The following is a 24,687-nucleotide window of genomic DNA, read 5'->3' as shown; positions in this document are numbered from 1 at the left end:
TTTTAGAGTAATGCAAATATTCCTTGTGTCTAATGCAGAGTAAAAAGAGGTTTTTAGAGTTTTTTTAGAGTTTTTTGAAAAAGCTGAATTAACTCAAGCCTATGAATTCTCTCCATCCTTGTTATTCAAGAAAATTTCTTAGGAAAAAATCTCCACAGTCAGCTGCCGTGCAGAAATTACAATATGTACCACATGCAAATTCCATACACACATTGTTTCTATTCATTTACACTACTGATATTAAAAATATTAACTGTATTTAAAAGCATGTCAGCTTCTACAGGCAAGACTGACACGGATCACCAGGAAATACTCACCTTCAGAAAGAGCTAATTGGAAAACAAAAGATCTGCCAAATCATCATTCTCATCCATTTTATAGTATCTAAATACATCAAACATGCAGTGCACAAGAGGCATTACAGAAATACAAAGGGGCAGATGGTCACAGAATAACAAAGGAGTGCAAAGAGAATAACTGAATATTTTAAAACAAAAAGCAGGTCAAAAACAGCAAACAGATTTAAATGTGCACGGCATAACCTGATATAAAGGAAGTAACACTTTCATACAGAAAAGGTATTAGGCATTCAGATTCCACTTTCAAAATCTGTATGCAAAGCCATGCTTTTAAAGTAAATTGGCATAATTTTTACTTTCTTGATATTTGATTGGTTTAGTAAAATTTAACTTTATCTGTAGATGTATCACAGACCAAGTTTTTGTGTTATGGTTTGAAGAGCACAAAACATAAGAGCCAATAACTTTTAAATAGAACCAAAAAAAGTATGTGTTATATATTCAATACTTGGCTCAGAATGAAAAATATCTTTCTACTAAGAAAAACAAAAACATCCTTTGGATTTTACTAGTACATCAAATAGTATATCAAAATACTAGTAAATAAAAAAAAAAATCTGTAAAATTTAGACTAGACTAGTGGCTCTAAACAGAACATATGGGGAAAATTATTTATATACAACTGTCATATACTGATCAAAATAAATTAGAGCACCAGTATTCCACACTGGCCCTTGTTTGTCAGAGTTTCAAACAAGTATGCCAGGACATTCTCTTCACTTCTGTACCAAACATCAGTTTGCTATGATTGGTATCTTTTAGGAGTATCTCCTTCGACTTTCTCCTTGCACTTTCAATGTCAGTTTTTGGTGATATTTATACAGGATGTGTCTCAGCTCTCCAGTGTCATGGTCTTCAGAAAGAAACAAAAAATGGGAGTTTTAGGAAGGTTCTTTCATGTATTTAGGGCAAACATGGATTCAGACAATTCATCAGGCACCCTGAGCACTCAATTGACCCTGGCTGACACTGCAGCAGAAAAATAAATTTAGCAATTAATGGCTTGATGAATATAAGGAAAGTTCACATCCCACTTTTCACTGCCATTTCCATGCATTGAAAATCCAAGGGAAGCCAGCAAGGATTGTGAGGAGCATTAAAGCTCTATGGATCACACAAGACCTAGAAATAGGTGGTGATTTCTTGTCTGCCAAAAGGAACCCAAGGACAAGGGGACATCTCTTCCCTCTATTGGAATGGCAGCTAAAAAACTACTCCATATTCCAAAAAATATATGTATCATAATTTTGAAAACTTCACACAGTGTTTTAACATATTAAATCAAATGTTAAGCTGATTTATGAGAGTATCTGTACATTTCCATGACTGCAGGAAAAGAAATTAACAAGTGCAACAAAACACCAATTTTGGTGTCGTTTTCCCTGTAATTTTTTTTTTTAAAGACAAAAGTCTGAAACCAATAACAATTTGAGTCATGGAAGGAAAAATAGGAAAATTCATTATCTGTTACCAGACAACTTTACAGGACAGGAAGAAAACTAATTGGTGCTTGTGACGTTCTTAAGGGCCAGAGAAGGAACTGTGAGCCTAATCCTGTAATGACTTCAGTGGAAAGGGCAGTCACACAGCAACGTTAGGTAACAGCATCGAAAGAAGAAATAAATTACACTATAACTACACTCATTAATCTGTCCATCTTCTTATTTCATTTTCAAGTGTGGCTGAAAGTTGGCCCTCAGTTTTGCAACAATTTTCACATTTGTCCTTGGATAAAACAAAGCTGATGTGACTGTATAAATCTTGGAAGGATGAGATTAAATCTAAAAATCGGCAGTGTTGTTTTAGCACTACCATTTTTCTTTTAAACATCTGCTTTATAAAGCAAGTCTGACAGTAAACTATGCTTTCCATGGTTTCCTGTGTGCAACAGTAATCTATCACAGATAAATGACTAAATATTTTAAAAAGCACATTGTAAAACCATTCATCAAATGAAAGAGCTCTTGTAACAAAGTTATATCAACACCTGGAAATCTTGTTTGCTTATCTGATTTCCAGGAATATAATAATGCCTTATCATTTCCTTCAGATAGAATGGATCCAATGTGGCAAAACCATGAGCAGGGCTGCACTATCAGCATCCTGACAACCCCAGCTGCACTGTCAGGCTGCTTTCCACACAAGGGAAATTCTTCTGTTGGCTGACAAAGACAGCACAACTTGCCTGAGATTGCCAGAACAATATTGTTTGCTGCATAACTAAAACATATATATATATATACAGCCATAGTAATTGTCTTTCCAGCATTCAAATGGTAGTTGGATCTTTCATATATTTATCCCAAAATATCTTTACCATAAACTGAAGCTTCCCAAGCTCAAGTGTGTTAGAAATCAGGAAATGGCAAAGGAAATAGGGCTGTAAGTTCACATTAGGAGATTTTGTAAAAAGAAAATCTGGAAAACTCTTGCCACAAACTGCAGTTTTAAAGCACATTATACAGCTAGAACTGACATGGCTTTAGTTCTTGGCTGGAGCCTGGAGTGCACAAACCAACAAAAAGCTATGACAAACCCCACCAATGACAGCTATATGAAATTGATATATTATTATTGATAAATGTATCAGTTCCTGGTGCAGGTTGTCACAGCAGTTCACAGCTCTACAACCCAGGAACCACTGAACACTGCATTGGGGTAGTGCAGCCACACTCTCTGTGAGACAGGTCTTGAAGCACTTATTAAAAAGATTTTGCTATGTTTTGAGCAAAATATGTGACTGGTAAACATAAATAACATTCGAATTGCACTATGACTATCTGAAGAAAAGCAAAAGTTGGTCTTTCAGAAAAAGATACTTGTATATAACAACAGGGAAGAACATTTGTAAGGGTGCACCACCCATCTCTCTGCACAAAATCTTTTTCCCTGCAGGAATATTATAGAATAAGGAGATTAGTGCCTCACTGAGTGAATATTTTTGGCAAGCATGGTGAACGTGATGTCAAGACAGATACAGGCACTCAAATCACACAGTTCAATCCAAAGAGCAAACACTGCTAGGATGACATAAGAATCTCAAGTGCATGCAAAAAAGCCATTGCTGAGAAGCTGGAGTAAATGCAGAGGCCATCTTACAAGTAGCAGTAGCATACACAATGTTAACTCAACTGCTTACCCACTAAGTACACCAAGAACCAGGTTAAGTACGAAAAATGAGCCAAGGATGATAAGACTAACAAAATAGATCCATGGCCACTCACATCCTATTGCATCATTTACCTGTAAAACGCAAGGAAATAAGTTATGATTCAGTCATTCATTAAACAGCAGAGTCCTTTTTGCAGCTGCCAGATCACGTAGGTTCGACACAAAGTTTATGGCTTGTCCAGATCTTTAAAAAGTGAATGAACAATTGTTTAAATTTACTTACCCAAATTTTGATGTAGATGTGAGGCTTTAGAGGATTAGTTGAAATAACATCTACTGAGTGCATGAGAAGTGTTAGTCTTATTTTATAACTTTCCCAAAAGGACATGAAGAGTATGTGCTGATAGGACTAAACTCCGATTTTGGTGTTTGTATGTTGTTTATATGAGAGCTCCAGGAAAACTTTTTGTGCTGTAGTTAGTGGAGGAAGCAACAGAGGTTTACTGAATGATGTCATCCCAACTGAAGTTTCACCTGTATGAGATAACCTGTGTGTTCATGGCAACTGAATTCAGGACTCTGCCTTCATGATGAAAAAGGTGTATGCTTACCCGCTCAATACACCAAGAACAAGATTTAGTACGAAAAATGACCCAAAGATGACGAGACTGACAAAATACACCCATGGCAATTCAAATCCCATTGCATCATTCATCTGCAAGAAATAAGATGATCTTATAGAGCAGATCACTGTATTAACAGCAATGAAGAGTCAGAGAAAGGAGAATTTGATCATTCAGGTTAGATAACATTCTAGGCATTCCTTCAGAAATCAAAGAACAATGACAGCAACAAGGCACTGGCCACATCCACTTTGCATTTCCAACACAAACCCCAAGATGAAATGCTGAGCAAACCTAGCATTTGGATCAGAAATATTATCAAACAAATGGAGCATTGCAACAGTTCTGTTCTTAAATGCTGAGAACATGAACTAAATTTAAATACCAGTTAAGATGATGATCACAAAGCATATTGAAATATTAGGATTTTTAGTTCATGTATATCCTATTTACATGAATCATCATTTGAGAAAATAAACAGCAATGTGTATCTCAACAGCACAAGCAGTGCTACTTTTTGTAACATGGAATTACCACAGTTTTTCCTGAAATAAAGCAGACAAATGCAGTCAGACATTTTAAATCAATTAAAAAAATAAATAAATGAGAAGGAATCTGTTCAAAAAGCAAGAACACAATTTTAGGAAAATGAAAATTTGAAAATAAATTTTTGAAGCACAATGGAAATTCCAGGAAAACTTCTGAACATAAGTTATATCCAGATCAAAGCTGAATGAAATTTAAAAAGTTGTTGCTGATTTTTTTTTTTTTTTTTGAAGTGAGGTTGCAGTCCCTGAGCTTTCAATATTCTCTTTATAGACCCACACAAGGTTTTCTATAAAGATATCTTCCACTTGCTATTCTTAGCCAGCTCAGCATACTATCCAGGGATGGACTTCTGAAATACACATCGAGATATAAAAATACCTAGTCAGAAAAAGAGATATTTGTTTTTGTGTGTAGGATTCAGGTGCAAAAAGAAATTTCGATAAGTCACAAAAATAATTCTGACGTGAAGCTTCTTGGAAATGGCTCTTCTCAAAGAGGAATTATTCTGGCTTTTGCACTGGATTCTTGTTAAGATGCTTTATAGTCACAAAAATTCATCAGACAATAAAATTACATATGGTACTGTAGAACAAACTATTTGCAAATCTGTTTTCTCTTCTGTGAATGTCACTGTGTTAGTTGTATCTGAAATTCGTGATTAGGCTTTGAGCTCTATCGACAGGAAAATTTACCACCTCTCTCCTTGACATCTCTTTTGGAATAAATCTACTAAACATGGGAACAAACATTTTTCAAAATTACTTCTTCTATTTTTTCCCCTGTCTTTTAATTAAATATCATAATCTCAGTTTCTGCAAGAGGGCAGAACTGTGGATGGTTAGACAGAAGCATTAAGTCTGCAGGTTAAAGCCCAAAGACACTTCTCTTCCACGGTGATCTGTGATAGCACCAGTTTATACTTCAAAGTAAAAAAACCTCCTAAGTAACCAAACCAGGTGAGTTTACACAGCACCTTTTAAAAGAATCTATATATCATCTTTTAAAATGCTTTTTTAATTGAACTGAGAGGTACTGAAGATTAACTTAAAGTTAATTTAAACAAAGTTCATACCAAAAAAAAAAAGAAAACCTGGAAATACATATTTGATTTGGATTTTTTTTCCCACTTCCAATAAAACTGTATTTTGGAGAAGTTAAAATAAAAAAGGGTTATAGCCATTCAGCAAGATTGGGATCATTACCTTCAATTTCAGGAGATTCTAAGCTTTCATCGTTCAGTTCTGCAATATTCATACGGGAAAATCTTTCACAATGCTGCTATAATACCTATTTAGTCTCCTGGACAGAGCTTTCAACAACCCTTGGCACATCAGGGGCCTCTGTTAAGGACAGGGGCTGTGAAGTTTTGGGTTTTATCACCCAGAACCATTCTGTCAAAGCGAGTTCCCTGCATTTGAGAGGTTTTAGCAATGAAGCCCCAGAGTTAATGTGTTGAACATCCCATTGCCCAGACTGAATTTCTGCCTCATCCCAGTGGATGCTGCCCTTTGCAACTTCATCCAAGCATAGGCATCTGGCCTTATGTTTTAAGAATAATAGTTACTCAATTTTTTTAAGTATACTCATTATTTTATTACTTTAAAAATGAGTTTGCTTCATAGACTTGACTCATACCATACAGGCCAAGTGTTTCTCCAGCAATAATTGATCAAGAAAACATTTTAATTAAATTTCAAATACATCTGAATGCATTTTGCATCTAACAACTATACAATTAGCAGACAGTTGTTTCCAAGTCACCAGAGCTCAGAATGAAGACATAAATTCATCTGGTTTTGGTGCCAACATTTTTCTGCCATGTATCATTTTGAAAAACCTGAGATTTTCAATTTTACTTTGAGCAGAACTCCAAAAACAGAGCTCTGGCAGTGACTGCAATAAAACTCCATGCTCTGGTTTTGCTCATAAAGAGAACATTTTCAGGCAGCCAGGCATTCTGCTAACTTAGTTACCCAGGAGCAAAGCTGAAATTCTCGTGGTCTGTCACAAAGGCTCTGTTAGTAAGAGCAGCTGTGATTTGCATTCACTTTTTAACGTGCAACGTATAAAAAATATTTCTCATTTATGCAGCTGGATTTTAAGCCCAATGTTTTAGGCTAATCTATCTGAGACTAATGCTTCATGTAGCAAAAATTGGCAACTGCAGCTAACCAGTACTAGAAGAAATGCCTCACTTCAGGCAAATGCTGAGCTATTTCAAAAGCTTTCCATAACTCAGGAACACCTGAATATAGTAGAACACCTTGGAACTAATCTAAGATTGAATTCCTAAAAACTACTCAACAACTTTATAATTTAATTCTAGATACAATTAAACTCTAATTAAGTAATGCATTGTAATTTCTATTCATGAAGTAATATTTCAGATTGCATTAATACCAGAGATCAAAGTACAAAAATAAGTCCTTTCCTTTTGGAAAACTTTGCTGCTTATTTCATGCATGTCAAATGGCATTTTCCATAACTTCCATTTGAAGAAAGATTAAAGGAATTGATTTGCCTTCTGATTAAAAACTGAGACAGAGCCTGGTTAATACATGAGAACAGGAAAATCTCCATCCTCAAAACCAAGATATATTCGTTTGAAGGGATTAATGCTGACTTCTCACCCAAAGTCCAGAATAAGGAGTTAAAGACAAATTCCAGATGTGCTAAAGCAACACCAGGAATTCAAGGAGATCTCACATCTGAAATCCTCAGCAAAATGTCTGGCAAGAAACTCCTGCCCTATGGCTCAGAGATGTTTTGTGCCAAAGGAGGTGTCATACTTAATGGCTCTCAATGGACTTGTTCTATCTTTTTGAGGCCATGAGGCTTTTAACTTTCAAAACACCTGTGGCAACTACACCACCAAGCACCATCCTTCTTGCCCTTTCTCATATTAAAGTTCTAGTCTTACATTTTGAATGTCAGTTCTCTGCAGTTTGTCCATCACATCGACCAGAGGGCAGATAATGGACAATATGAAGGACAAAGATTCTTCAAATCTCTTCATTCACCATAACAGTAGAGGTGCACTACACATCATTTACTTGGGTTACATGTAGGTGAGTCTTCAATCTTGAGGAATTATCTTGAGCTGATTGGACAAATTTGATGCAGTCTGAAATTGCCTCCAGTGGCATTTGGATGAATTATCTTGTAACTTGTGCTGTAGTTGGAGTCAACTATCATTACAACATGGCAAAAGTGATCAGAGACCAAGACTGAAGTGAAACGGGAAAAAGTCAAGTTTACTGCAGATATAACCCTTATTACACAGCAGCAGATGGCAAACTTCAAGCTAAAACATCAATTAGAAACCATTAAAACCTCATTTATCCCTATCTGTGGTAATTGTGAGTAAAATCCTCATATGCAATTGCATGCAAATCAAGGTCTTCACTTTTCCGTACACCTGGTATTCTTTTATTGCAAATTGTAGTAAACTCAATTTGCAATCAATATAAGCTCTGCCTGGGGTTAATGATAAAACTTCTAATTCTGCATTTGTAACATTACAGACAAAATGTGCTGATGTATGAACCTATTTTGATTTTCCACAGTGTTTCAAACCCTCTTAAATTTGTTGAATTTCTTAGCTTAGGTTTAAACTTTGCCTTCCTCTTTTCATAACATGCCAACAGACACATAACTGGAGGGTTAAATTCAGTGCTACCTGTAATCTGCCTCATCATCTTAAAAATTTTTCAGACTGACCAACTTGCTCCCTTGACAGGTGTAAAAATTCTGCAGTATCTGGTGAAGTGAGACTATCCTTGCATTCTTGGAAGGATGGAAGGGAGGTTCACAAAACCCCAGATCAGTCTATTTATTCTACTCAGTGAAGAGCACACCAGAGAGATTTTCAAAGCTGCCTGGCTTCAAAGGTTTTGTCCTGAGATATTCTTGGCTGAATTGGAGTTAACTTAAAGCTGACTTAAAACAGGCTGTGCTTTGAAGCGCAGCACTGTCCAGGTTGGTTTATAAAAGCATGGAATTTTATATTCAGTGCTCTGGAGTCAAAGCACAGATTTCCCTGACATTGTCCTGGCTGGACAGACTCAGCTTTGTTGTGCTTCTGACACAGAATATGGAGATGCACTGGTGGGGTGTGCACTGAGAGCACCCTCTCAAGCACTTCAGCTCAGCAGCACCTGGAAAAATGAAACTTCCATGGCTCAGGCATCAAGGTAGGCCTAAAGGGGAAGAGATTCCATCAAGAAGTGTAAAGTTGCCACAGGACCTAGAGAGCCTCATAACTACTTAATCACCTCTTAACTTTGGCCTCTGTCTTCTGCATGTAAACTGTACTGTGCAACTGCATATCACATATAAGTGATCCTCTCAAATTAAACCTCAACTGCTTCAGCTTCATCAATTTGCTTTGATCAAGCTGAACAGACATCATTTTCTTCCTTCTGTTGGTTTCATCCATTCTTTTATCCATTAAAATTTTGGTATTCCCATAAAGCATTTACTCTTTAAAACAATATTTTTTTGTTTGTAAATTTTTACTATGACTGTTTGGAAACAAGTTTAGATGCCAGGTCTTTCTTTTTCATTCAGACACTGTACTGTATCTAATAGTATTTTAGCTAATTCCTGTTAGTGGCATTCCATTAATCAGCTTACTGTCTTTAACTGGGAGGAGGGGCTGGGCAGAAATCAAGTAATTGTTCCAACGAAAGCCAAGATGTCAAATGTGACTGTTAAGAAATTGTTTTATATTTTTCAAATAATTATGCATCCCTGCTTAATCTGCAGAGCAGATGGACAGAACCATAACAAAATTAAGAGCACTACCTCTGCAAAACAGTAACCCAGAGGAGGTTTGCTGTTGAGCATCACCAGGTTTAACGAAATCTGTATTCCAGATATAACAAAATCTGTATTCCATATATAACAAAATCCAAGTGTTTGACTCTGTCATGAATAACAGCATGTTAATTTCAGATTAATAATTTATTAGTGTTTGTACCAATTTATCTGTACAGCTCAAACTAATTTCACAAAAATTTATAAAACCTATGCATAGATTTGGCTTGTTAAATCTATGGGGCTCAAAAATCTACTGAAATTAAGTAACCAATGCAATACAAAAATTGGATGTGTTTAGTATTTCTCACATACTGGATACAAAAAAAGTAGAAATACAATGCATTTACTATTCAGATGATGTAAAATAGTTAACTTGGTTTATGTAGCACCAACAAGCAAAGCCTCAATACTCACGAGGATCTGAATTTATTTACTAAATTGTTATCCTGGGACAGACCAGGAACCAGGATTGCTATAAAATAATTGTGGCAAAGTTTTTGGAAGAAACTCTAGCTGATGGACTAGTGGAGTTCTTAGCACTACCCCAAGTTTAGCCGCTATTTCCAATCCAGCTTCAACTCAGTTTTATTCAAAATTTCTGGGGAGAAATAATAGGTTCTTCTTAGTATTTGCAATGATCTGTGACAAGAAATTAGTTCCACACTTTGACTGCAGTACAGGTCAGCAGTCAGCTGAGGCTGAGATACCAGATACCTTGTCAAAGTCAATCAAGTTCACCTCATGGGAAAGATATTTCCCTGTGAGTTAGTTTAAAATCCTCCTCTGGTGGGGTCTTTGTGTTAAGATGCTAATTGGAAAAAAAATTATACTATAATCACATATTATGAAATTATATATATCTCACATCCTTTTGGATCCTAATGCAAACTTTTAATCTGTTCATTCCTTGGCTTGGTAGATCTGTTTGCATGTCTGAATTATCATTCTCTTTTTTCTATTTCTGAAATTAAGTCCTGTCTCTTTGCAATCCAAAACTGGATGCTTTAGAGCTTTTAATAACAAGAGACTATAAAAAGGTAATTAGCCCAAATCATTATGTAAAAGGCAGGAGAGTTAATCTTGATTTTTAATGTGAAACCAGATTCAAGTAATTTACACTCAAACAAAAATATTCTGCCTGAAATCTCTGGCTCTTTAGGGAGATTCATGCAGTATATTAATGTTGTCATCCAAAATTTCTATCACTCTTCCCCCAGCTGTACATCATGTGTTAACTTTCTGCCTGTGTAGTCATGGAAGGCTGGGAGCTCTGTGCATGCAGCACATGGATGCCTTTGGGGATGAGCTGACTTGTTTCACTCCAGAGCCTCCCTCAGATGACCTGAGTGGTGCTGAGCAATGCTAGCAGAACAGCACTACGCTTTCCCTAGGTACTTGAGGGGAAAAGGAAAAAGCAGGAGTAAGTATTTTCAAAGACTTTTCAGGCATGTTTCCTCACAATTTTTAACACAGTTGAATATTTGCAATTTACTGATTTACAAATGGAAAAGAGCTGTGAAGCATTCTTTGACTTCTCTCAGACAATAAGCTGAAATTCACTGCTGACCAGCATTGTTTAGATGCAGAGACATGCATTCCCCTTCTGTGGGTGAAATGGGACTAACACAACTTAAATCACCCTAAGTAGTTGATTCCCACTAGCTTCTTAAATAATTAAATTCAAATTTCTAGACTATTGTTGCTTATTTGACTCTTGGTCACATTTTTGTAAAGGTATTTTTAGGAGACTCCTTGTCAGCACTCTGATGACAGTTTTGATAATACTTCAAACATATTTCCCAGTTTTTTGTTTGTAGCCTATTAATACATTTTGTGCATGAGCCAGGGAGTTTTCTTGTGTGATATGTATTTGTAAAACATTTGCTTGTGTTTAGGAAATACCTTTGGCTGCACATCAGCTGTTTTCAAGTACGCTATATCTGAGTCTACCTTTAAATATCCTTGAACAGGAGAATTCTAAAAGGTGTCAGGAGTAGAGATTGAGCTCCTGACCTGATCTGACTGACATTGATACAGTGGCTGTGCAGACACTTCAGCAAAAGTGCATGTAGACATACACAAGAGTGCAGCACAACCTGAACAGTCTGTGTTACAGAAATGATGGATTTCTCTCAGATGTTCAAAGATGTTTCAAGGAGTATATTGGGAAAGCTTAATTTCTTAAACAGGAGTCAGGTTCCTAACTGCTCCCTTTTTTGTTATAAAAGCAGAGGAACAATGAATATATGTTATTATCAAAAAAGTAGAAACAGTTTTTAAAAGTTGACAGTAAAACGTATATTTTTAAGGTATAAAAACCTGCCATCCCTTTCCTTAAACCTTCTATGAATTTTAGGTATATTTTAGATTGCCTAGACATTTCAAGTAATGATCTCAGTATTTTAAACGAGAATCCTTCAGCAAATATCTTGTTAGCATATCAGTAGGTGTGTTAATAGGCAAAACCATGTAAGACAGTGTGTCATTATTCAGCAATTTTAGCTCGAGTGCTTCAATCTCAGAAATCTCCAGATCAATCTGAACAGTGTTAGACAGTTATTAGAGAACTGGAGAGCTTTAAAATTGAAGATGGCAATGCAGCATCTAACCATAAAATTGACCTAGTCATTACATTAAAATTCAGCAGCCACTAATACATTTGTCCCACCTTTGAAGGAACTATGCTGGCAACCCATCCCATGAAGTACTTGTTTCTCAGAGGCCCTGACCATCTCTCCTTCAAGCTAGAGTTGGATTATTCAAGTCAAAATAACTTTACTACAGTGACAAAAAGAATAAAATGTGATCATTTTGGTGCTCATGGGAAAACTGGGGGTTTTGCTGGCAAGTATCGCTGCTTGTTACCTGTGTTCCCAAGTATCAAATGAAGCAGCTAAAATTAAAAAGCAATTCACAAAATACATGTTTGCCATTAATAGATTACACATTGAGATGTTTCAAAGGCATGGGAAAAATCTGGAGCCAGATATTCAAATGGAGATTCAAGCTCTGCAGTTCCTCAGAGCTTGCTAGCATAAACTGGAAATGAGGTAGAGAGGTGCTCTCAGCTTTGGAATGTGATCCAGAGTATTAAAAACTTGGGCACACAGAGGCTGCCACTCAGCTGATAACAAGAACTGCACCAGGATCCAAAACTGAGAGCCTGAGCCTCCAGTGAGGGCTCCAGAGGAAACAGAAAAGACCATGACTGGGAATAAACAGGGTCCCAATAGAAGAGGAGGACACACTGTGATGCACAGCCACAAACACAGTTTGGGAGCACACACGTGCTGCACTGGCTGCTGAGAACAAGGACAACACCTCTTAACCTCTCAATTCAAACCTTTGCCACTAAGGAGTCATAGTTTTTGTGGATAAACCCTGTAATGCCTGCTGTGCAGTGAGTTACAAGTTAGAGAGAGTAAAGAGGCCAGAAGACACTAAAAGCCAGCAGGACACATGGGATTGGACACTAAAAGCCAGCAGGACACATGGGATTGGGATGCACACTGGTGAGCAGTAGGATGCCCACACGAGCCATGACACTCTGACGGGGGCCCAGCAGCAGCAGAATCAAGGCCTCAACTCACAACAGAGATGCATAAGAGAAAAATCATTATTGGTGCTTGGAGAATTTTCAGAGCAAGTTGACTGTCATTAACCAGGTGATAATGAGCTGTGCCAGTGAGTGCTGTTGGAAGCTGTCATTTTCAGCTCTCGTCCTTGCTGACAGAATGCCACTTCACACAGTGCAAAATATTGCACAGATTTCACCCACTCACATTACACCTGCTAGCAAAAGAAGCCTACATAAGTTTATTTCACTGTTCACACAGTGACCGAATGAAAAATGAGAATTTTGTGCAGTTTCTAATATTTGTGGGTTTGGTTTTATTTGTTTTGTATAAAACTCACTCACTCTGTATATTAATAACAGAGTTCTAAGTAAAAAGAAACACACCAAATCCATGCACATCGAGCTAAAATGGCTTCCTCATATTCTTTTATTACAACTTGGTATCCCCCCTAATGCTTTTACAATTTTCAAATGAATTTCCAATTTTTAGCTAAATCTACCCCACCTTGATCCAGTGATAAAATTAAAACGCATAAATTGTCACTCCTCTTGTCCTCAGCAAGTAATTTCAGTTTGACAATGGGCAACTTGTTGGTCTATAAGATAGAAATAATCTGAATGCATAACTTAATTATATAGGCATCAGTTAAGATAGATTCAAAAGCCACCTGAATATCTGATTTTGACTGTATTTCACTAGGTCAATAAATATTTGCTTCACTGTCTAATAATCCCAGTATCATTTGTAATAAAATGAAAAATGATGCCCGAGCACCTGTAAGTACATTCTACCTTGGAAACTCCTTATAGAGAAAGAAGTAAAAACAACATGCATAGTTTTCAATTGTTTATAATTTTCTTAAACTTTTCATTTTGTCTAATCATGAAAATATTCAACATCCTATTTTAATGATTTTTTCTGCTGCCACTGGAGACTCTGCAAAGGTTTCTAAAGGGCAGCAGATTAATTAGGGCATCAAATCCCAGGGGAAAAAACGTTTAATTCTAAGACGCTAAAATTTTTTCTATATGTTTTGTAACAATTGTATTCTAAACAGAGCAACTCTCCAAAACTTTTATATCCATTTTCTTTGAGAAAAGGTGGATGAATTGTCAGCTCCTGAAATGCTGGTTTTCTTTTGCCTCAAAAGATACTAAAGGTGTAATTTTTTTCTAGATAGCCATGGCACACTTTCCCTTTTCAGGAAGAATTTAAATAATTGCCATCGCCACAAACACAAACCATAAAGTACATATTAATTCTACATTCACACAGTCCCCTAGAAAATTAGGGAGAGTTGGAGGGCAAACTCCAAGGAACTGAACAACCTTTACAATGGGAAATCATGCAATAGCCTATATGTAGCCATACATAGTTGTTATTCATTAGTGTTGAAGGCTTGTATGTTCCTAGCCAATTGTGTAATTGATAACAGACAGAGGAAAATACATCCACAGTTGCCTTGTTTTTTGTCTTTCAATCCTAAAAGAATGTCATTTTACCGCCTTAATATCTTCAACAGTGAGAGTGGCCTAAAAAATGTCCATATTCTATACTTCAGTATCACAGATTTTATCTGAGACTACACTCTGTGTTACATGTTTTAGCAAGAGTGTATTTCACCTTGACTTGCAACAAATGACTACATAAAATTGCGTGGTCATTCACTGGGTAAAACCACATTCTTAAATGCATCCAGTACTCCCCAACAGAGGCACTATTAGTGAATAATTCCACTTAGCCAGACAAACTTGAACAAACTCACAAAGTGAGCTGCTCTCAGCAACAAAACCTAAAGTTCCACTAAGATAATCCTTGCGATAACTCATCCCTTCTTAACAGCTTACTAACAGATCCTTACCAATAATAACTCTTCTTTCTTCCATACATATTTTCTAACATTTGAACTGTTAGAATTGTGGTTTTTAATAAGGTCCTAATAGCTGCAAAGACTTACTGCTGAGTACCAAGTAGTACAGAATACTCCCACTGATGTTCAGCACCTGTGAGAGGTTCCATCACAGACTTCTTGAATAACCTTGGACAAATCACTCATATCAGATATTGAGATACTCTGAGGTTCACAAAACTTAGGGTGGAGTGGGGTTAAGCAGAGACATGTCTATCTGTGTTTTTTAGGTGACTCTATTCCTTTAAAATGCTGTGTGTTCATTTTCCTCCATTCTTCAGTTTTCCAGTCTGTGTCCAGCTGACTGTCAGTGTTGCAAGACTCTGGAAGTACCATACCTTACACCAAAGGAGCATTTAAAGATGAGGATTTACACAGTTAGGTTTTTGAATACCTTTTGCTGCTTCCATGGAGATGGTGTCAGGGCCACAGCACCTGTAAATCTGTAGTTTCTGAATGGTTAACATGATTTTCAGTCCCCATGGCAAGCAATGTCAGTTGAGAGCTTGCATTGTTCTAATTTATGTTAACATTGTGAAAAATTCTGCACAAATGCTGCAAAAAGAGAGCTCTTAAGCCTAATCAGTGAAGACATACTTAATATCTGTAGGCTCTCACGAAAAAATGCTAGTCCAAAGGACATAAATGTACTTTTACATTTATCCAAATCAAATAGGCAAAAAACCCTTAAAATAAGCAATGAATAAATTTGTTTCTAAAATGTCCTTCTAGCCTGAGGAATCCAGTAACAGGCTGTGACTGAAACAAGTATGCAGCCGAGCTTGTCTCCTGCAAAACTCACCAAGATTTCCTGTTGATGGTACCGTGAAACACAGCTCAATCCCCGCTTGGACAGAGAAGCTTGCTTAAAAGCACACAAAGCTCAGTGATTTATGAACTTACCCAGTACAACACATCAGTCCACCCTTCCATGGTTATACACTGGAATACAGTCAGCATTGCAAATGCAAAGTTATCGAAGTTGGTTATGCCTCCGTTCGGTCCAACCCATCCACCCTTACATTCGGTGCCATTCATGACACACTGACGGCCGTTCCCTGAGAATGCACAAGGTGCTGGATCATCTTCAACTAGTATATCTGGAAAAGGACCACAAAATCAGAGCTGTGAGTCCTCAAGTTTTCATGAGTTACCCCATCACATGAGGAAACATCAATGCTGTTGTGAGAAAAATCCCAATTTCAAGCTGAGGAAAAGCAGCACGTCAGCTTTGGGGCTTTTAGTCTCTCTCAGATCTGGCCTTACAACCTCAAAAATAGGTTTATAAAAATAAGCAAGCAGTGGAAAGAAGCGCAATATAATAATACACAGTTTCTTAGAAGCTTCTCCTGCTGATTTTTCCTTCCTCTTCACTGCTGCTACTTCACTTCATGGCACTTCACATCAACACATGGACCATTAAGGAAAAATTGATCTAATTCCCACACAGAGTCATCTTCATTACTTAGCTAAATAAAAAGCACCCTTAGCTACCAGGTAGGATAGTTTCACCCTTTCAAAGTTCTCCTACAACACTTCCATTTCACTATTTCACCTGGACAGAAGAACACACATTTCAGAACTGCACTCCTCACCACACTGCAACAATCTGGATTTGCCCAGATTTAGTCATCCTTACTTTCTTCACTACTGGTATATCAGCTACACATATCAGAAATGAAAACCTATTCAGAACATGGTCCAGTCTCTAACTGGTTTGATTTTTTCATGACTTTGGTATTGAGTTTCTTTTTTTTTTCATTTAATGCACTATACCTAAAACTGTGAACCAGTATAAACTGGGGTTAAAACAACTTTAGTGCTTTGGCCCCAAGTTTTATTTCAAACTGAAATCCCACAGATTTGAAAAACATCATCAAACCCTTATTATAATTAACAGTTTAATGACTTACCTGAATCAATAAGAAAACAAGATTTGTGCATTTTTCCAATAAAAAGTTCCAATCCTATAATAGCATAGATTATGATTACAAACAATACCAAAAGGGCAATATGGAGGAGGGGGACCATGGCTTTTATAATGGAGTTCAGGACAACTTGTAAACCTAAAAAAAAAAAAAAGAGGGTACAAGATATGAACCATATTTCTATGTCTTACTCTATCACATTTTATATAAATATACATTATTGGGACTAAATTATACAGACATGCAGAGATAATCAGATTTTTTAAAAAAACATCTACTACCCAGAACCACAAAATGTTCCTGTAACATAAAAATCTTTGTAAGAATCTAAAACTTTCTGTCTAATTAGTTCCTCTGTTGATAAAATTTATATCATAGAAGCCAGGGCTTGAAATGCGTCACAAGAATCTGTGGGCGCTTTTATAAAGAAATGGCACGTAGTCAGTGTGTGCCTGTAGGTCATCTTATATGACCTTTAAGAAGTTCTGTGCTAAAACAAAAACTTTTAAGAAAAAGTGCACTCAGCCAGTTGTAGAACTGTCTTCTTACCCTGGGGAGAAAAATATAGTTAACTGGGAAAACTTATTTCTAATCTGAACAAAATTATTCTTTCATCATTAATCCCTTTCAAAACTGCTCTATTTTCTTTTTTTTCAATTAAATATTTATCCAACTTTTGGCTTTACCAAAATGAGCTAATCCCAGACTAATAAAGTGCCAATGAGAATAAAAGATGACTTTTTTATCTTGATAGACTTCCTCTCGAACATTTCATTGGACTGATTCTGTCCTCACTGAAGCCCTTTTGCAAAAAATCAATCACTTCCACGTTACAGTCCATGATACAATAAACACAGAATTAGCTTTCTTCCTTTGAATGCCTTGGAAAGAGCTGAACTCGAAGTCATGAACCTCCTATAGCCCAAATAGCTTCAATAATTAATAAAGCATTAAAATAAAATAGGAAATATCAGAAAATTCAATTTCTTTCTTAAACAATATTTTTCTACTTTTGAGCTTCCTAATTTATCTGTTAGATCTGCTGAGATAAACAGAAGGCACTCATGTACATTGGAGGGGGCAGGAAACAAAATGTGTAATGTGCTCTGGCATACACTTACCAACATATAAACTATTTTAGGACCACCTACACTTTCATAGGCAGGGGTTTAGAATAAAAAAAATTTTAAAAAATCCAAATTTTATTTTCTGGTGTATTTGCATCTTAACATGTAATTTACTTTTACATAAAACTTCTATAAAGGAAGTGTATTCCCCTGTCTGCTTATTGAACTGTGTAAGGAGATCATTCACTGACTGAATTCACAATCCCTTGTTCAACTTGAAATAGGGTATCATTCATCTTGAAATTCACTTTGTATACATATTGAAATAACAAAAACGCAGCTTTATCCCATCCCATTTCTGCAGTGTCTGGAAGAAGACAGTTCAATAACCAGAGCACTCACATCCCTGATAGCAATGGAAATAAAGAGAGCAGAGCTTACTGGGCACTCCTGATACAAGTCGGAGAGGTCGCAGTACACGAAAGGCTCTTAGGGCTTTGACATCAAAGCCACCAGGTTTGCCACCTGAGTGGCTGCCACCGTCTGTTTCTTTGGTTAATTGTTCCAATATTACACTAAATAATCTAGAAAATGAGATGAAAGGCAAGGTCATCACTATCCATTTACCATGCAGTCGAAGGTATTACTTCAGAAATTAGTTGAACTGCAGATCATTCTGCAAAGCTGTTCAGATGTCAAATTGAGAGGTATATTTACACATTAAATCATGACAGACAGAGCTATGAAGCACAAGACTTTATAATCCCTCTAGAGAATGAGGATCACAGAGTTTCCAATAATTTAGCATTCAGCTTATATACACATTTTTCTATTTTTAAATAAATGAAGCTACTTTGCCACTTTTGTTCAAACATTTTAGCTTTAACATTTGGAGAATTAATCTTCCCTTTACAAGAAGAAATAGATAATAACTAAAACCATCTGGTTTAATTTTGGTGGAATACATGAACTCCAAGTAGCACAGCAGTGCAATATTCTACATACAGTCAGCAGAAACTGAATATTTTAAAAATAATTAGAGTTCACCATTTAATAACACCAAAAAGATTTGTTTCTTACACATAACACCTCTGAGGAAAAATATATTCCCAGATGGCTCATTTATTATATTGTATTTTTTTCCCTGCAGAAATGAATTAGTCATTTATTAGAACAGTTTGCAAGACAAGACTTATTTTGCCTTCCCACTTTTAGCAGCAATTTAAAGTGATGCATGTTCTTGAAATTCAAATTAATCTTAGGTTTATTTTAGTTTGGAGCTCCATCTCAGATGCATGGGTTTCTAGACTGTCACTAGACCACACAAACTATATTATCCTTTGCACAGAGTCTGTAGTTCTATAGTTGCAGAGCTGCACTTCTCCTGAAAGGATTATCAAGTTAATAGAGTTTTGCAATCATGAGAAGTATTTCACACTTGTAAAGGATGCCTGAAATGTGCAGGGTTTTAGTTTGGTCATGAAAAGTTTTCACAACTCTGGCTAAGAACTCTGTCATGCTGGGCAGTTGCTTAAAATCATGTATTATTTAAGAGGTTGCCTAAAGTAGATTATTGAAGGCTTTACCCTCCCCCAGTAAGCAGCTGACCCACATCAGTCAATATCCATCCCTAGACTGCTTCGTTCTGCTCCAGAGAAAAACTCAGCCCCAAAAAACTCTACAGATGTCACAAGGGACATCAGCAGCCCACATACTGTTACACCAATTCCAGACACTGAATACCAGGTCCTGATTCAGCCCTACAATTTAAGAGAAGCATAATTGCAGGAAAACAAACACCTCAATGATTTCAAGAGTCACTATTTGTGCTCTAAAGACAGACATTATTGAAAAGTCTTCTGAATCAACTCCTGAATTCAGAGAACCTTTCAGCCTGTCAGTTCATACAACATTCACAAAATTAAAGGGCAGGTACTATGAAAGCTTTATCTACTGGGACCTTATTCTTTCACAGACATCAGTGGAAATTGCATGAGACCAGAAAGGAAAGTAGACTACTCAAAGTAATTTGTACTCTGATGGGTTACAGAGAGAAGTGACAAAGAGTAGAAAGCATCACATTCACAGCTCTGTCTCCAGCTCTGTCATTTTGTGTTGTCCAGCTGAAACCAGGACATATGTCATTCCTAAAAAGCCATTAAGGTATAAAATTATTGATCTTTATTGAAATTTACATCCATATTCCTCTACAGTTTACCAAAGTTTAACGGTTTAATTAAGATTTGACCTTAAAAACATCTCTACATATGTTTCCCTTTTGCTTATAGATATTTCTTTAGATATAATTAAGATTAATGCAATTGGACTGCTACAGTTTCTGCTGAGAAAGCAGACTTCAATACATTCAATATAGGACATCATGGCAGCTCTTTCAAAGCTATTAGAATACCTAATGAAATTTCCCATTGAAGCTAGTCAAATAGAATCAGGTCCAGAAGTGATTCCATATCCACCTTGGGTTATATATGAAAATCAATTTTTCACTGGGCTTTTATGTATTAATTAAATAAATGGGACTCATGCTTGCTTAATCATGCAGGTTGTGTTCTTACTGAAAGAACAAAAACGTTGCTCACAGTTTTGTCAGTGTGTGACATGTTAGGAAAGGTCCACCTTGTCTTACAGGTAGGCTGATTACAACCTGCACAAGAGTTTATATTCCAAACGTTTGGATTTGAATTACAACTTAATTTTAGTGTGGTATTTTAGGCACTTGATAAGATATAGTCTTTTTCTATTTGTATTTTCAGCAAATTCAGTGTGAGTATTTGACCTAACTACATTTAGCCTCCAATAATAAGTGTTTCAGGAGTTAGTGGAAAATTTTTTGGTTATCATGTATTTAGGACACAGCCAAAGATAGAGGTCATGTTAATTAGACTGCTCCAGGGTTACTGTAACTCCGTGGTCACTTGACAAAAGAGAAGAGGTCTATTCAAGTGACTGCTTGGCAAGGGAACAGAGCTTGTGTGTGACAGTCTCCAACCTGCCCACCAAGCTTCCCCTTCAGGCACAGAGACCAATCTGTTGAGAATGACCTGACCTGATGAAGCATCTATTTATACACAATTTTTAGTCCTGCACCACAACTGCCTGCATGCCAAAGGACTGGCCCAAATAAAACCTTCTCAGTAACATTTAGTATCTCATAATCAAATAGTTACAAATCAGGAATTCTTATGTTCACAGTACTTCCCCAAATTTAACAGTGCTTTACCACAAATTCCTTTACTTAGCATCTCCTTCTTTCCCTTAATGCAGTGACAACTTAAAAGCAGCACACACTCTAATTTCTGAGCCTTTTCAGTTACAGGCAGACCTTGATATGGTTTGAATTTAAAAACTAAATTAGAATTGTGCACTGCAAGCCAAGGTCGTGCTTGCTATTACATACAAAGTTATACGTGGATAATGCTCTCTATGTTCTAGATAATAAATACTTTAAGAAAACAAAATTTAAAGTTCTGGTTGAACAGTTTTTTAACATAATCTCCACAACATTTGGGAAAGTGGTGAATAGTTACTCTCAAGATTAATTCCCTAGATAGATGAAGGTAGGCTCTAATGAAGTAGCACAACCACTGACAGAGTTGCTGACACAAAAATAATGCATCAATAAGTAGGTGGATAATGTAAGTTCCACTCTTCTGAACCAGCATAAGGCCCTAGCAGTCCCTTCTCTGGGGCAAAGAACAAGCTCTGAGGTTTCCTGGTACAGCAAGGTGCACAGGGTAAAGAATAAAAGGCATTTTTAACATATATTCTAACCCAGGCAAATCAAAACCATATCTCTATCTGGGGCCTGACATGCAGCACCCAATTTTACTCAGATTTTGGGAATATCAAGGAATCACTATTAATTCTGTCTCCCCAACCATTCTTCTCCACTTTGAAACATGTGGGCCCTCCCAGAGGTCTTTGTGAAACAGATGAACTCCACATAACTGCAGTGAAGGGTTAAACAAATAAGTAACAACTTGTGGCCCTTAAGAGATCAATATATGGAAAGACACCAGGAGTTTACCTTGAAAAAATCAGATGGAAAAGTTTCTGAAAAACAACTCTCCAATTCTTTCCAATTTCTCCTGGAAATCTCCAGCAGGACTCAGAATTCCCTGGGAACTTCTACTATAAATACAATGCAGTCTATAGCCACAGATAGCACTGAAAATTTCAGGACTTTTAAAATTTTTTTCACTAAGTTCATTCCTTTACTCCACAGAAACAGAAATCCAGCATAGGCTGCTACTCATAGCCAAACAGGCCTATACCTACCTTACTGTAAAGAAAACTTTAAATATTTGTATAATGGAAGATAAGCTACTTACCCTACTATTACTATTACAAAATCCAATAAATTCCATCCGTTTCTAACATATGCATTGGGGTGTAATAATAATCCATATGCTATAATCTTCAAAAATGTTTCAACTGTAAAAATTATCAGGAAGGCATATTCTACTTTTTCCTGTGGAAGACAAAAAAAGTACAATGAAAGATAATTAATACAACAGCTCTTTTTACTATTGACAATTTGCAACAAGTGGGTACTGATCAGCACTAAGGAAATACCTTCATGGCAGTTTATTTCACAGGTTTTAATTGCATAACACTTAATGATAACTACTGACAAGGTTATAATTACATAATTGCACAAGTTTTTCTTGTTTTCACATTCTGTGAGGAAAAAAAAAGCTATTTCTGCAAACATGGAAGCATACTTGTACCTGTGCTAAAGCAAACATCCACATCCAGGTCAATAGGATTCTTTGCATTCATTATAACCAGAAAATGCTGTAGAACAGAGCCCTGGAAATATCCTTGGAAGGACATTGGAATAGTATAGCACTTGGAAGTGGTATACTTCCTTTCACTAATCAAAAAGTTTTAATTATTTAATATTTAATTTTACATTATCTTGCAACTTTTTAATCTTGAATTGACTTATTCTTCCTTCCATATCACTAGAATTTCTTTAAAATACCCTACTATATTTGAAGAAATTTTAAGGTACTGTAAAACCACCTCGTATCATTGAAGCTCCAACATCACATTTAATAGTTTTTTAAATGTTATTAGTTTCTGCATTTTCCCAAAATTCTTATTTCAGACCTATATACTGAATACCTTTTCCTAGCTTACTAGATAATTTAGAAAGAAGAAACCCCAAAAAATATTATTAGTATGCTTGACTTGGTAAATTGTAGAAGTCACCACTATCAAAACAGAGCAGTTTTGATAGTGTTCTTTTTACCTTCAGATGAGATGATTTCATTATATTCTGTAACATTTTGTTTACTTCTCTGTTGCTACTCAAATATTACAGCCAAGAATAAAAGGCACAAAGAGTATGTTTCAGTTTTTAAACCTGTTCAGGAACACATGATGCTGCTCATTTATCACATACAAGGTTAATTACATGACTATAACCACTCAAGATGAGTCTTCTACTATCATTACTCAAATAGAACACCAACATTACACACAGAAATACATTGTCCTTATTTGTTACACGCAAAAATACACATTCCTTATTTGTCACACAGCTTGGCACTTTCATACACAACCAAAGGAAAAACCAAACCTTAATAATTTGCAACTTAAACAAAGATATTGATATTCTTATGTGCAAATCTTTAATCTGAGCAGCTAGATTTCTTCTCCTGCTAAAAAAGCCATTTAAGATAGTTATGCATTTGATGTGTTATATCCAGTTACAAATCTGACACTGGTGATTTAATGGAGTCACAAGATTATCAATAAGCTCTTCTCCAGGTCTTTACCTGCATCATGCAGCACCCAGATCACTGTGGCAGGTAAGGCTCTCTCACTGCAAAGCAAAGAATTCCAGGATCTCATCTCCTGCTCAGCTCAGTCCTATGTCCCTGCTCTTCTTCCCTCTTTTGAGTACGCTTCATTAATACTAAGGAGTTCACCCAAGGCTTCTCAGCTACTTTTCCATTTTGAGTGAGATCTTCCAGCCCAGTGAAACCAATGGACGTCCTCCTTCTCCTCAAACTTCCTAATACTTCTTTCAAAATTGTCCCTTCCAGTGACCCATCACCAATCAACAAGGACAGTTGCTAGATAACAAGAGTGAAGTGGCCTCACACAAGAAAGGTGAATGTCTTGTGCACCAAAGTCCACCAAGACCTCCTTGGTTAGAGAGCACCACAGAGATTACAATAATATGAATTATCAGCATTCCTGAGAAACACACTCAGAAATGCCTAAATACAGGAAATCCTACCACACACACATTCCACAATAACATATTTCTGTCTCCCTGCAAACAACTAAATTTGCAGCTTGGTTATAGGAAGATAAATAACGTAGGAAAACATAAGGAAGACAAAAATATTATGGTTGTCATTTGCCATGGGCAAAATATGTATCAAAATCATAGTAGTAAAAGAAAATGTGAGACAAAACATATATGCTTCATCTATGCCAAATTTCAACTGCTTCTTCACTTAAAAGGAACACAGGATCCAGGACTGGATGGGACATTCTGATCCAAAAATAACATCATGGGTCCCTATGTCCACAGTCCTGTTTTATAGGCAACCATGTAATTTAACTCCATCCATTAACGTAGCAGTTCCATCCTAAAACCCATCTTTGCTCTTCACTGCTCCCCTTCAAAAGATATTCCAGTGCTCTTCTGCTCTTTGGGCTAAACACCAGCCCCAGTGCCAAAGTTACACAACTTTGTCAATGG

At 36.5% G+C, this 24,687-nt stretch overlaps 1 protein-coding gene across 21 annotated transcripts in view; it reads right to left on the bottom strand.

Annotated features, from left to right (window-relative positions):
• CACNA1D (calcium voltage-gated channel subunit alpha1 D) overlaps positions 1-24,687 on the bottom strand; it is a 168,374-nt gene that overhangs the window by 85,450 nt on the left and 58,237 nt on the right. For 15 of the 21 annotated variants that reach the window (XM_015640921.1, XM_015640929.1, XM_015640927.1 and 12 more), the window contains exons 4-8: positions 22,295-22,434; positions 18,387-18,529; positions 16,864-17,016; positions 15,854-16,050; positions 3,499-3,602 (exon numbers count right to left, since the gene is read on the bottom strand). In XM_015640921.1, the coding sequence (XP_015496407.1) occupies positions 3,499-3,602; positions 15,854-16,050; positions 16,864-17,016; positions 18,387-18,529; positions 22,295-22,434 (737 nt within the window). Of the gene's footprint in view, positions 1-3,498; positions 3,603-4,081; positions 4,186-15,853; positions 16,051-16,863; positions 17,017-18,386; positions 18,530-22,294; positions 22,435-24,687 lie in introns of all 21 variants that reach the window. The other 6 variants (XM_015640922.1, XM_015640926.1, XM_015640930.1 and 3 more) reach the window with 1 other exon arrangement.

The sequence above is a fragment of the Parus major genome, chromosome 12, assembly GCF_001522545.3.
Source record: "Parus major isolate Abel chromosome 12, Parus_major1.1, whole genome shotgun sequence".
Taxonomy (NCBI): domain Eukaryota; kingdom Metazoa; phylum Chordata; class Aves; order Passeriformes; family Paridae; genus Parus; species Parus major.
Note: the sequence above shows the minus strand (reverse complement) of the source record. Positions and strands in the feature narration are given on the sequence as shown.